This window comes from Microdochium trichocladiopsis (genome assembly GCF_020744255.1).
Source record: "Microdochium trichocladiopsis strain MPI-CAGE-CH-0230 chromosome Unknown B0I36scaffold_1, whole genome shotgun sequence".
NCBI lineage: Eukaryota > Fungi > Ascomycota > Sordariomycetes > Xylariales > Microdochiaceae > Microdochium > Microdochium trichocladiopsis.
Genome location: NW_025763544.1, coordinates 1,943,675 through 1,957,932, shown reverse-complemented (window position 1 = coordinate 1,957,932; position 14,258 = coordinate 1,943,675). Strand labels below are relative to the sequence as shown.

Here is a 14,258-nt window from a genome sequence, read left to right as displayed (position 1 = left end):
ATTCAGAATTATATCCAATTCTATCTGTTCCTTGTTCCGTTCTGAATGATTTTGCAATGTTGCACATGAATGCTTACAAGGACTAGCACACCCACAAGGCCGTCTCTGGACCAAGGCTATCCACAGCATCGACATCGCCGTTTCGTAAGACCCGCTCAGGATGAACAAGCTTCTCCGCGTGGTTGCCATCCGTTCTACCACGCCGCGCCCTCGCACAACCTCCCCGCATCATCAATGTGATATCTTTCAGCACCGGGGGTATGCGCAGAGTAGAACAACCCCTCGGGATCCCACGCCCTCTTGATCCGCGACAGTCTCTCCCAGTGCTCGCCATACAGCTCCCACTGCCACTCGGGCATAAAGATGTCGGCCTCGTTGCTGTACGACCCGCTCTCCGGGGCGACCTGTATGAGCAACGGGCTGAGCTCCCTCGCAAACATGTCCACCTTGCCCCTCATCTTCTCCTTCTGCCCATTCTCCCACGGCCACGTCATGATCACCAGGGCGCTGCTCTGCCGCCACGCCGGGTTCAGGGAGGTCGGATTGCCCACCCGGTCCAGGGGGCTGACCGAGGTGCTCGACGTGAGCGCGCCGGCGCCCACGATGCGGCGCATCACGGCGACCAGCTGGGCTCTGCGCGCCGGGTCCAGCAGCAGCTCCGTGGGAATCATCCGTCCGCCGGAAGGCCACTCCTTGGTGGGCTGCGACGCGGCAAAGCTCTGCGCGACGTGCTGCGAGTAACTGGGGGACTCGGTGATGGTGAACAGCGCGGGCACGATCCCCTGGGAGTCGAGGTACTCTGTGAACGGCCGGAGCATGGCCTCGACCTCGGCCTTGGTCCGGTTGTACGCGGACAACGGGAAGAAGCCAAAATGCTGCGGGCCAAAGGCGTAGGTGATGTACACGCCTTGTGCCGTGAGGGCGGGGATGAGCGAGTAGAACTTGTCCACCATGGCCCAGAACTTGTCTTCCTCCTCCTCCTCCTCCACGGTGGAATTGCCCGTGGCGGTGGCGGCGGCGACGGCGTCGCGCGGGATGAACAGCTGCGCCGCCGTCATCGGGAGCATCGGGTACACCCTGACCGTCATGCTCACCACGATGGCCCAGTTGCCCGCGCCGCCGCCGTTGAGCGCGAAGAACAAGTCGCTGTTCTCCGTCCGGGACGCCTTGACCAGCGACCCCGCCGCGGTGACGACCTCGTACTCGAGCGTCTGGTCCGCCGCCATGCCAAAATGGCCGCTCAGCGGCGAGTGCCCGCCCCCTTGGACGTAGCCGCCCGCGGGACCGACCGAGGGGCAGTATCCCGCGACCATGACGAGGCCGTGGGGCTCGAGCGCCGCCTGCGCCTCGAAGCCCAGCAGCCCGGCACCCATCTTGAACGCCGGGCCCGAGTAGTAGTGCGCGTCGCCGCGGTACTCCGGGAGGACCTCGTACGACTTGAACCGGGCCATCCGCACGGCGAGGCTGCCGTGGCCCGCGGACCGGCCCCAGAAGTCGTGCGCCGTGTTGCGGATCACGAGGCGGATGTTGGTCGCCCTCGCGAAGGACAGGCCCGCGATGATGTCGCTCGTGGTCACGGCGTCGATGGTGTATGCGCTATAGTTGCCCATAGTGCAGGGGGACTCGCGTGGTGTGAACGGGTCGCATGTCTCGCCGGTCGAGTAGCTCGTCATGAGCGACGAGGTGGACTCGTAGCTTTTCGCGAGGTGTTAGTCAAACACAAAAATGTTCATGGGGTGTATAACTGCCGTTTCCTCCGCTCGCTGGGGAGAGAGCGACGGTTTTTGTCCAGTTCCCAAAAGATGGGAAAAGGCGCAACTCACTGGGTTGCAACATTGTCCCAGCTGGCCTGCAGCTCAGCACACTTTGTCTCGTCGTAGGTAGGATCATGGCACACGGCGCCGATCGGCGTCACTTTGACCAACCGCCCGCCGACGGTGCTATTCAGTCGGTCCCAAGTGTCTTGTGCGGGCCAACACCTGTCCCCAGGGATGCACCGGCACTGGCGGCATCCTCTTTTCGTGTGTGGAGTGCTGAATGCTGCTGACAGGGAGTTCAGGAGCGACAGCAGCAGTAGTAGTAGTGCCGCTGGTGCAGAAGAGGAAAAGAGCCTCATGGTAAGTTGGATGCCAGCCAAGGACTTGGTGCGTTGCCGATGCGATGTCTACGGTGAATTAGACCGTTGAATCAGGAAACGAAAGCGACCGGAAAGGGGGAAGGAGCGGCGAGGAACTATCGGAGCTCATGGGCAGCCACGAATAACCATCAGTGTGGCAAGAGCCAAACCCAACAAGTCCTTGACATCAAACGAGCTTCAATCGCAGAAGCAAATGGGTTCGCGGAGAAGCAACATCCAGCAGGGTCATGGTGGTGGTGGTGGTGGGCAGGGCTGAGGTGCAAAAAGGCGCATCGTGGAAAGTATCGCCGGCATGATGCAAGCGTAGCCCATGCCACCTCAAAAGGTCCTTTCCTGTTGCAGAAAGCGCTCTTCTGCTGTACGTGGGCCAGATTTTCTGCACCGTTCATTGCAAGTCTTGTGCCCTGGGAGAATCTACCAAACCGTCTCTAGAACATGAACAAGTATGTAAAAGCTGGCTGTGCCGCTGAGTCTTTGTTGAGTGGTCTACTCGAGGACCAGTCCGTGTTCACTGATGCACGTGCATTCACGCCAAGAGGATGCCATCCCTACTTGACTGGGGGTCCTCCCAAGCTGCAGGGCTTGTTGGTGGAAATGTTCCCGTATGGGAGGATTCGGTCCTGGAAAGATTGTTGGCTACAAGGTTGACAGGGGTCGGACAAGAGCTCCGAAAAGTATATCTGTGCTACAAGACCACCTGTCGAGTTGGTGGCTAAGAATTCCCAGCAGGGTTGAGCCCAGAACCGGGGTCAAGAAAATTGGTTACTTGCGGAGGGTTTGTCCCTGGCAGGAGAACACAATCATCGATGGCCGGCCGTGGCGCAGAGAATTTGCAGTGTCTCTGAAGTTGAGACAAGGAAAGTGCTTATTGCCCAACTTGCATGCCTCCTTGAGTCTGATTGGTTGCTAGCGGAACTGCCAGCCACAGCACCCCTGGGGATCTTCTGCGCCTTTCCCGTCATGGCGCAGGCACCTCAGGCACAAAAAGAATTGTAGCAGGACGAGACAGGAATTTGCCGCCTTGCCATGGGTGGCGCCTCACGTGCTTCCTAGCGTCAATGAAAAGCAAAAGGCGCCAGCACAGTAGCCGGTAATGCTCCCGGGCGTCTGGCAATGGTGCTGCAAAATTGCACGGGTCGGGCCGCACAAGAGGCACCGCCCAGGGTTTGCGTCACAGATCGCTGCGATCCTCATGACACAGTCTCCAAGCTAGGAGCTGGAGGACGATCTCGAGTTCTAATCGGGTCGCCGGGTTTAGTAGTCAGCGTTTCAACTATAACTATTCAGTCACATACGTGACCTGTAAACTCCAATGCTGGCGAGGAGGAGCCTTAATTGAGTGTCCACTTTTCCAGATCGCAGTCACAGATTTCAAGGGACCGCTATGTTCGGTCAACGCGGATAAGATATTTGCTTTCTATATCTGTTCTGGTCGCAAAAGAGAAAACCTCGGAGACAATCTTTATGCAAGCATGTTATCCTGTTGTATAGAAGCATGCACCTTGTTCTCGCGTAGGCTGAGCTACTGCAGGATAAATCATCACATATCAAGGTGCATTCCAGTTTTTGAAAACCCCCAATGACTCTGGCTTGCTGCGGATTACAAGCAACTCATATGGCAATGGCCGTGTTTCACCAAGACATCCACTGATAATCGTGTGTTGCTTTTCGTGGAGCCGTGGAACTGCCGCGAAAGTAAGATATAAGACCTGCTTCAAGTTATGCTTTGCCGTGCAAATCTTTGCGCGAGAAGGCCCAACCACGAGCTCCAAACGTACTTACAATACAAAGTCTTGCCCCGGCTTCAGGGAGCCATCCGTCTTGAACATTTCAGCCACCAACGAAGCACATGCACTGACCTACTCTGTCAAATCTTAGAGCTCTCGTAGGTAAGACACTTACCACGGGCGCACACCATCGCCAACTTGCCGCAGAAAACTCCCACATGCATGCAGCTCCCGAGGAGATTTCACTGGTCACGCTTCGAGACCCCGGGCTTGTCTCTCATCCAATGTCACACCACGTTGGCGTGGCCGCCATACCTCTCACGATCGCTACCCGCCTTCGCGGAAACTGCCCGTGTGTGTGGAAGCTTAGTGATTGGTCAAATGATTGTGAGTTTTCCAGATGTATGCTGGCACGATCACACAGCGAAAACATATATCGCTACCACACATGACTAGACCGCCACACCTTATTGCTCCCAAAATCACAAGAAGAGCGTCGAATCCGTCTGAGTCTCACCTCTCCTATCCACCATGGCGGCAGTGCTCATCCTCGTGCTCCGTGAAGCGACCACCCCCGTGGTGACCAACACGACAACATCCGCAAATCCTTCACCCGTGTCCGGACGGGATCCAGCGCCCGTCGTCATTCCCGCATTATGGATAATGTGGGTAATCGCGACCTTGTTCCTCAGTCTACGCGTCTACTGCCGCGGCTACCGCACGAGCTCGTTCTGGTGGGACGACCACGTGCTCGTCATGGGCTACATGTTCCTCACCGTCGCCAACGGGCTGATCACGGCGCTGCAGCTCAAAGGTTTCGGGCTGAGCCTCGAGTTCAGGCCGCACATGCACACGCTGTCGACCACCGCGGACGTCGTCAACAAGATGGCCCTCGTGCTGACAAAGACGTCCTTTGCGATCACGCTGCTCCGCCTGGCGACGGGATGGCACAAGTGGCTGATCTGGGTCCTTGTCGTGACGATGTGGCTCATCATCTCGATCAATGCGGTGACGACGTGGTTCGCGGCTTGTGATCGAGTCGGGATTGATCATGTAGGTTTCTCTTTGCGGTCTGGGGTTGTAAGTGTTGCTGTCGTCGAAGTAGGAGCTGACACGCTTCTCTCGCAACGCACCACAGTACGAGGCGGTCCTTCCAGATGTGTGCTGGAGCACCATGAACTCCGTGCTGGTTGCTATGGTTGCAAATTGTAAGAGACCCGCAAACCGCTTTCTCGCCCAATTCACATTTCACAACGTCTGCAGCGTAGATACTGATCGGGGTCTAGGCTACTCTGCAATCATCGACTTTGTCCTTGCCCTGCTGCCATGGAAGATTGTCATGAGTCTGCAGATGAAAACCCACGAAAAGCTCGGTGTCGGGTTTGCCATGAGCCTGGGTATGCTGTAAGTCACGGAATCTCCCACAATGTCTTTTGTTGCCGTCTTTCTGTCGTCGAAACGAGCCTTGTCACTCAACACACCGGAAACAGTGCTGGCATCGTCGGCGTCATAAAGGTATACAACATCACCACAATCGCGAGCTCGCCAAACATTCCGTGTAAGTCCCTCTGCGAATTCACTTCCCGCTTTACGTCTACGAACCCCTCTGCGACATCCTGTCACCGGGTCGTCGTCATTTATCTCCTTTGGCTCTCTTCTAATCCTTACATGCACATAACCACGCACACAGATAACCTCTCCCTCCTCTTCATCTGGGGCCAAGCCGAACCCTGCGCAACCATCGTCGCAACCTCGATCCCCATGCTGCGTGTGCTCTTCCGCGACGCCCAGCGGTCCAGGGGCTACCACTACGGCGGGACCGGCGGCGGCGTCGCTGGCACTGATGGTGGTACTGGCGGCACGGGGACGCGGGACCACCGGAACAGCAAGGCCGTGGCCAGCCCATCACAGAGCCGTCTGCGCTCCAGCGAGGTGCCCAGCAGCAAGAGCGCTGGCTTGAGCTCTGATGATGGCGGCGAGGGCGAAGGCGAAATGATCGATATGCAGGCATTCCTGGACCGCACAGACTGGAGAACAAGTCGCTCGGCGGGTGGCCGGAGCGACGAGTCTGATGGGGTCTCTGCACCGCGTCCTCGGGGTCTCAATCTGCGTGGTGAGAAGAACAGCAGCCAGGATTTTACCACGCGCGATGAAGACCATGCGAGCAGGGACAGTGATGACCTGGGCCTCTTATCGAACGAGCAACCGCCTGCGCGGCTCACAATGGTCACGGACCCAGCTGATTTCACGAGAACCCGCGATGAAAATGGTGCCGAGAACAGATTGGAAGCCGCCGTGGTGTCAAGGACGAAGAATGAGATTGTGCGGACACGCGAGATCAAAGTGCACTACGAGACGTTATCTGGCTGGCAGTCTAAGGGAAGCGGAAGGTACATGTACAGGCATGGAACAGACAGGCATGCGGCGGACTACGAAAGCGGCAAGAGGAAGACTTGGCATGAAGAGCAACGGCCTGTGGACTCTGAGATGAAGTTGGGGAGCGTCCGGCCCCAACGAAGTCAGAGCCAAAGCCAAAGACGCAGCTGGGGCAGGATGCCGGTATTTTATTGAGTATCGGAGGTGTTTACAGCTCTCTGAATGAACGACCAAACGGCCTTCCATTTGTTTGCGAGTATGTCCGCCTTGGCCTTACCTACCAGGATAGGATATGATGACTTGCTGAAGGGGGCGTCTTGATGTTGGGAGACGGACAGTATACACCCCATAGATCTTGAGATGCCGCACTAAAGTACAGGCGATAGAGACTCGGCAGCAGCAATCTATCAGCATATCGTTCCGTTGATCGCCGTTTCTTCGATACACCTGTGGCGGTGTCCCGCAGCCAAGGGGTTCTCCGGTATTACTCCACACAGCTACGCAACGACCATAGTCCGTGGTGTCATGGCCTGTGAAGTCGCAACCAATACCTCGACGGCGATCTAGGAACAGCCAGTGCACAGCCATTTCTTGTATCACCGTGCCACAACCGCATAGAGAGATCTCAGACCTACGCCTGGAAGGCAACCAAGACACCGTGCCTCGAAGTTTGCACCGTTATCTGCTGTTGTGTTACACCAAAACACCCACGGGGGAGGAAACTGCCGGAGTTTCTGTTCATGCGATGACGATCCGAGACAATGGAGGACCAGATACTCAACCCGCGACAGGTCTTCGTCGCCACATCTGATGCAGCTGGTTCCAGCTAGGTTGATGGCGATTTGCTGCAGCGGACTAACGCTCCGAAGAGGAAAGCAAGTTCATGTGCGCAATGGATGACCTGAGTAATAGAGGACGACCTTTTCTTAAGTGACTGTTCTGTGATGCATCATGATAATTATTGACACCAAACTGGTAGCGATGGTGCGCGAGTGTTCCTAGTTTCTGCGCCGTCTGCGCCATCGCCTACATGCAGTTGTCGGTGTTATAATCTGCCAAGTCACAGCCCAGCCGCGCTTACACATACAGTCAGTGGGAGCTCAGGCGCGATGACAGCCTGCACAGACTCACGCACCTCGCCTCGGCCCCAACAAGACGGCAGTGCTCCAAAGCAGATTGATTACAGCCATGGGAATCAAGAAAGTGGTAAATCCGTAGTGCACTGTGTGCTCTCCTCAACCGTGCTGAAGATCGTGTGAATTACTCAGTCGTGGCACGTGCTCCCGGCCACATATGCACGGGAGAGGGGCCTTTGACAATGGTTGACTACAGATATGCAGCAAGTCCCACCGCGAGAGCTCGCATGGGCTGACTTGCAAGAGAAAAAAGCCGTTGTCTCGAGTCAGACCCAAACGCCTCTCGTGGTTCTTTGTGTCCCCCCACCTCCCGTAAAGTGTCCAAGGCAGTACCACCGATGATGGTCTCTGACGCTTGGTCTAGTCACGGCGCGGCGTTGAGATGGCGCTCCCGGTGCCCCGTGCCCGGGACTTTGACACGTGGGTGACAGAGGATCCGCGAGCAATCTTCGCCATGTCAGCATGCTCAGGCCGTAACTGTGGGATGTCTGCATTTGGGGATGACCACGTTTCTGACGTGGCAGACAGCACCCCTTGGCTGCATGCCTGCTGCGATCTCCGACATGCGTTCGCCTCGGCTGGCTTGGCCTGCCCGCTTCTGTTTCTGTGTAGTACGAAGGGAATGCTTGAGGAACATGCTTCTCGAAGCCGGAGTCCAGCTCAGCGTATGCTTGCATGTGTCATGCCATGGGTGGCGGCTGCGTCAAGTCGGAAAAGCAGGGTGGCATTGTTCCCTGTACTCCACACACCACTTCGCGCATTAGAGAGGATGCAGGAGGATGCCCACACACACACACACCCCGGGAGACCTACTGTACCTGCTCGACAGGATGCCGTCCCGGCGCCCACTTGCAAGCTCCCTCCCGCTGGCGGTGGAGGGCTTGACATCTTCTGGAAGCAGTGCTGACGAGGGACAAAGGGGACTAGCGGCGGCTGCACAGGCAGGGTAGGCTCGGCACTAATCGATTCCTTCACGTTGGCACTCCCACCCAGGACATCTGGCGGGAAAGGGTCAGTGAGAGTAATTATCCCCTGCCTGCGAGCCTTGTCCCAAGGAAGCCTCGTGGAAGCTGGCAGGATACCCCGCCCCCATGGATGGACACTCATGCTGTACCGGTAGGCCGAGTGTGTGTTTCCCACTGCCATGGGCATGAAACTTTGACAGACTGCTTCGATGCACGGATCGTCGGAGAACATTGCCCTGTCGCCGATGGATGTTTCTGATACACTGTCCGGACTGAGCGCCGGAAGCGGCGCCTTGTCGCAATGCGGCCCGACCCCTCCATCCAGCGGTCAACAGCACGATTGCATCATAGTACGAGTCGACATGCTGCTGGTTTGCCCTCTTCCAAAGCTTGAATTGTCAAGCACTGTCACGGTGCAGTCCTGAAATGTTTGTCGACGTCAGAGACCGGTCCTTGTGTGTCGCTCGGGCAAACCGCCGGCGCTGGCTGCGGTCAATAAGCAAGCCACCGGCTCTCCGTGGTAGTACTCAGGGGGCGTGCGTTGATGTGTGGCTGTCACGAATCAGGAATAGGGGTCACCAAGCATGGCGACAGGGTATCGTGCTATAGCGCGCGACGGGCGCTTGACAGGCCCCTAACCCATGAAGACTGACGGTGTTATACTCCGTCTGGTGGGCTTGATTGGGAACACTGCATGATGGTGCAGAATGGCTCCGGCAGACACCCAGCCACCCAGAAGCACGCGGAGACCTCATGTGGAAAAGGCCTAGAAGAGAAGGGAGGACGAAGGGTCGAGAGTCGACGGCGCCTCGAGGGAGGGTGCAGGATCCAGAGCATGCCGGTGTGCGTGCCGGGGACGAGAATAGGGGAGTGGGAAAGGAGCGGCAGATTGGAATTGCCGCCCAAGCACCCACTACTGGGCAGGGCTGCCCCCCAGTCCGTGGGAATCACCTTGCAAGCTTGTCAGGCCCAAGCGCATTAGACGATGCCATCATCAACTGCTCCCCGGCTTCTTGCGACCTCGACAGGCTCTTGGCAGTCAACCACGCCGCCCGCGGACGGGTGCCGGTACGCCAGCACGACTGTCCAATTTCCTAGCTCCAACCTCCTGAGAGCAAGATCATCCCGCGAGGTTGCAGTGGCCGTGTCCATCAGTACTTGGCGAGGTCACAAGAGCCCCCCAGCGACTGCGTGAAACACTAGTACTGAGCAACTGATTAGTCAAGCCGTGCTGGACGACAACGACGAAGTGACAGGCCAGAAGCAGACGGACATTTGTAGGTAATGGCGCGCGCGCGAGAGAGAGAGAGAGAGACGGACGGCCAGGAGTGGCAGATCGGTAGACGCATGAACCTATTGGCGCCCGAACCCACCTCGACCAAAGATGGTCGCCCCCCCCCCCTCCTCCTTCTCCATCCACACGCCCACGCCCTGGACATGCACATAGCTGTAGCACCTGCGCCGACGCAACGGGTGACTTGGCCGCCGTGCATTGTTCCCTCCATTTTCTTCTCACCGATCGGCAGCACTGGCCTGGCCTACCTTGCCTCGACTTCTCATTCCCACAGTGAACCCTCCGTCTCGGCCACGCGACGTCCGTTGTCCCCATCGCCGCCTGCCTCACCTGTTGCAGCTGCCGCCCCGTTGCCTGCCGGTACCTGCAGTCCTGTCTCTCTCCCTAGCAGCCGCTGTGTCTCCCTATCAAGCGGGCTAGGTAGGCTGACCTGACTGGCTGACGACTCTCGCTCCGTCTGCTGTGGCCATTCCCCCGCCCGCCGTCCGCCGTCCGGCCCCTCCACTCCTCCATTCCTCCCAGAGCACCACGGCCGACCCGCCACCACCACCACCACAACCACCACTCACGACTTACTACGACTGCCAGCACCCTTGGTTCATCCCCACCGTCCAGTCTCCCGATCCCTCTCGCGGGCTTCTGCTGCACCGGCGAGCCTGCACGACTGCCTGCCCAACACCTGCCCTGTCTGTCCACCCCTGTGGATGGCCAAGGTGGCCATGGCATTTGCTCCGGCGCTCTTGAGGACCAACACGGCCCCAGTCTTTCCGGCTTCTTCGTCCTCCCACAACACCGCTTCCACAATGTCCCAGATGCGCGCCAGCCAGCTCTCGGGCTCGACTGCGTACAACTCGGCCTCGAGCGCCTCCCTCAGCTCTCTCGGCGGCGCCACCGTCAACGGTGGCCCTGTCGTCGCCAACGCCAACATCATCAACCAGAAGGCGGATGCCTCACGATCCCTCTACCAGATCTGCGTCTCGCTTCGATTACGACTCTCGCTCGTCCCAGGCTTCAAGGAGACCTATCTCCAGGACTATGACCCCATCACCGACGATGATCCTGTCGAGTTCATTTGGGCGCTGCTGCGTACCGGCCACCCGCTTGTCCACACATACAACTCCCTCGGGCTAGGCAAGCCGCTCGAGATACCAGCCGGCGGCGCGGACCCAAAGCGGTCCAAGATCGCGGTTTTCAAATTTGCAGAGGCCTGTCTTAATGTCCTCAAGATTCCAGAGTGCTTCGTCATCAACGACCTGCTCGGCAATGATACAACTGGATTCGTCAAGGTTTGTGCTCTCCGTATGCCTGCTCGAGACGTGCCAGGGCTGGCGAAAAGCAGCTTGCACAGGACGTCGGTAAAATGCAATATAATGACTAACGAGCCATGCTGTCTGTAGGTCACAAATGTCGTCAACAGTGTACTCGACCTGGGAGAGCAAAATGGCGTTCTCCAGTCCATGCAACCAAATCAGGAGGACTCCGGAGCCGCCCCGGCCGGTAGCCAGGTCACCGTCCGCGACCACATTCTCAAGGAACTCGTGAACACGGAGCGCAAATATGTCCAGGATTTGGAAAACCTTCACGATCTCAAGAAGACGCTCGAACAAAGAGGCGTTATCCCCGGCGACATTGTTCACCAGATCTTCCTCAACATCAATGCGATTCTTGACTTCCAGCGGCGCTTCTTGATCCGCGTCGAAACCACCAACTCCGTGCCAGCAGGCGCCCAACGATGGGGTGCGCCGTTCGTCAACTACGAGGAAGCCTTCAACATCTACCACCCCTTCATTGCAAACCAGCGCAAGGCGGCACAGACCGCGAATCAAGTGATGGACAAAATACGCCTAGCCGATCACCCAGTCTCCTGCGATTTCAACACGCTGGATGGCTTTCTGCTAAAGCCTATGCAGAGACTGGTCAAGTATCCGCTACTTCTCAAGGTTCGTGCTTCGGACTCTCTGCGCCTTGTCTAAAGGCACAAGCTAATAAGTCACTTGCAGGAACTTCTGAAAAGGGGAAGCGGCGATGATCCCGAGGTCAAACAGGACTTGACGCAAGGCATCGAGGCTGCTGAGCGCGTCCTCACGAAAGCCAACGAAGCAGTCGACCGCGATCTCCTCGACGAGGCTCTCGAAGAGCTTATCACGAGAGTCGATGACTGGAAGAACCATCGAGTCGAGCAGTTTGGCCGCCTCCTGTTACACGGAGTGCACACAGTCGTCACTGGCCGCAGTGACCAAGAGAAGGAGGTATGTATTTTGGAAGATCCCGAAATCATTCAGTCTGAACACAGCTAATTCTGGCCTTAGTATGAAATCTACCTGTTCGAATACATATTGCTTTGCTGCAAGGAAATCGTCCCGAATAAGGACAAGAGCAAGAAGGACAAGACGAAATCCGCCATCCCCCGGCCCCGCAACAAGAACAACAAGCTTCAGCTCAAGGGTCGAATCTTCATGACAAATGTTACCGAGGTCCTCTCTTTCGCCAAGCCTGGTTCATATACAGTGCAGATCTGGTGGAAGGGCGATCCTGGCGTGGAAAATTTTGTCGTCAAGTTCAACAACGAGGAGATGATGAAGAAGTGGGCGTCAGGACTAGATATCCAGAGAAAAGAGAACGCGCCGAGTGCGTTGGCCAGCCCGGAGGCGTCAAACCCAGAGTTCGCCTGGATGCGCAACGTCAACAATATCGAGAACCCATACGCACAGCAGGATGACGACGATGAGGACGAGGATCCGAGCGCGCCGCAATTCACAGCGCCCAACTATGGCTCAACCGGAGGTGTAATGCAGCGGAATGGCTCAAGCACCAACCTGCGGGTGCGATCAGCTACCGGCGAGAGTGCACAGTCGCTCGCCGGGATCGCGCGGGCACCGCCTCCGAGGTTCCCTCTGCCAATGCCTCCCACGAATCTCACACTGCAAACTACAGGCGGAGCAAATTCGCCAGGTCCGAGGGGCGGAGAGTCTTATTTCTCACCCACTGCCGAGTCACCAGCTTCTTCAAGGACAAGCACTGCAAGCAACATGTTTAGCTCCGGCCAGTACCCATTCCCACGAACATCCACGCCACAGACAGGGTGGGAAGATAACAACCGCTATACCGCGCCCGCAGCGCCGCGCGCTTCGTCGAGGGACGGGTCGTCTCCCGCAAATGGTTATGGCAGGAACCCGCGGGGCTCGCAATCACAGCAGAGCATGGCTCAGCAACAAAGAAGCCGTTCTTACAGCACGCCCGATATCAACCAGCAGCCCGGCCGCAGGACCAACAGCAGCACACCTGTGCCTGCTGTGCCAGGGATTCCCTCGCATCTGCACCCAGCCCACGACTCCAACATCCCACGATCGCAGACTGGATCCCCGAGACAGGACATCCCAATCCGCTCCAACACTCAGAGTCCAGGTATGCAGCGTGACAGGCTGAACTCGACGGCCGGTCACGGAGGTGCAATGGGCCAGTTCCCCAGCCAGCCAGTGCATAGGAGCCAGGGATCAACGTCCCTGCAGCCCATCAGCATCCAGAACCACCAAACTGTTCCCGCATCACTCGGTTCAGCGACGTCCGGTGGCCTGCTCTCCAGCCCTGACCTTCCTATACCCACACAATTGAAGGTCAAGGTCAACTGCGACAGCGGAAACTATGTGACTCTTGTCGTTGCTTTCAACATAACTTATCAGTCTCTGATTGACCGGATCGACGCCAAACTGGCTCGCTTCACTAATAGCTCGATCGGCAAGGGCAACTTGAGACTGAAGTATAGCGATGAAGATGGCGATTTCGTGACCATTGAAAGCGATGACGACATCCAGATTGCGTTCCTGGAGTGGCGGGAGGGTGTCCGGAACATGTATTCTGGTGGCGTTGGGGAGATTGAGCTCTTCTGCCAAGGGGATATGAACTGATCTAGCGTCTGCATTGGACATCTTTCGATGCGTTGGATTGTTACCTGCTCGAACCACGAAGATCAACGACTTATACACATAAACACAGCAACACCACACCACACCACATATACATACTCAGAACCGGACATGCACATTTGCCCCACGACTTGCTTCGGGGCGGTAGCTCGAAAGCACAGAGCACTGAACATACATACGCCGCGGCGCGTAACGTTGACCATCTTAGACGAAGCATCATGAAGATACCATCACACCCTAGTTCCTGCCATTGCATAATCAAATTATTCTACTCGAATGAGCGTTTGCCCTTGGTTTGGTAACTGTATGATTTATGCCAGCAACACGACTTCGTGAGCAATTCTCGTGATTCCCGTGGTAACTGTGGCGTGACTGATTAGCCTGCGTTTCATCAAAGAGTGCTTGATGCGGTGCACTTGGGCTGTTAGCTCTGTGGTGACCGCATATTTCACATCACGAGGAGAGCAAGGGACTCTTCGTGTTCGTCCGTTTGCAGAGGGTGTCATAATTCCTTTGATTTGTTCATGTTCCAATTAGAATGCGTTTTGAGATCATTGTGTTGATACACAGAATTGTGGTACATCTGCCAGTGCGACATCTCCATGTGTCGACCTGGCGCCATTCCTCCGGCTCGCCTTTTCCGCGTGACCACATGCCTCGACAGTCGAATGTAGTCCATGGAACGCTCCCGGACAGCCTC

At 57.0% G+C, this 14,258-nt stretch overlaps 3 protein-coding genes across 3 annotated transcripts; 2 read left to right on the top strand and 1 right to left on the bottom strand.

Annotated features, from left to right (window-relative positions):
- Positions 1–194: 194 nt before the first annotated feature.
- B0I36DRAFT_357534 (FAD binding domain-containing protein) lies at positions 195–3,966 on the bottom strand (the record flags this gene model as incomplete). Its single annotated transcript, XM_046157808.1, has 3 exons — positions 195–1,695; positions 1,824–1,940; positions 3,920–3,966. The coding sequence occupies 3 exons, from the start codon at positions 3,964–3,966 to the stop codon at positions 195–197; spliced, it is 1,665 nt and encodes a 554-aa protein (XP_046018251.1).
- A 429-nt stretch (positions 3,967–4,395) lies between these two features.
- On the top strand, positions 4,396–5,649 carry B0I36DRAFT_233890 (uncharacterized protein; the record flags this gene model as incomplete). The annotated part of the gene is made up of 5 exons (XM_046149259.1): positions 4,396–4,917; positions 5,003–5,072; positions 5,151–5,268; positions 5,355–5,422; positions 5,555–5,649. Coding segments are annotated over 5 exons (873 nt in total), but the record flags the coding sequence as incomplete, so codon positions are not given.
- A 4,789-nt stretch (positions 5,650–10,438) lies between these two features.
- On the top strand, positions 10,439–13,540 carry B0I36DRAFT_357532 (Pleckstrin homology domain-containing protein; the record flags this gene model as incomplete). Its single annotated transcript, XM_046157807.1, has 4 exons — positions 10,439–10,921; positions 11,033–11,575; positions 11,636–11,884; positions 11,945–13,540. 4 exons carry the CDS (start codon positions 10,439–10,441, stop codon positions 13,538–13,540), a joined length of 2,871 nt encoding a protein of 956 aa, XP_046018249.1.
- Between the last annotated feature and the right edge of the window lie 718 nt (positions 13,541–14,258).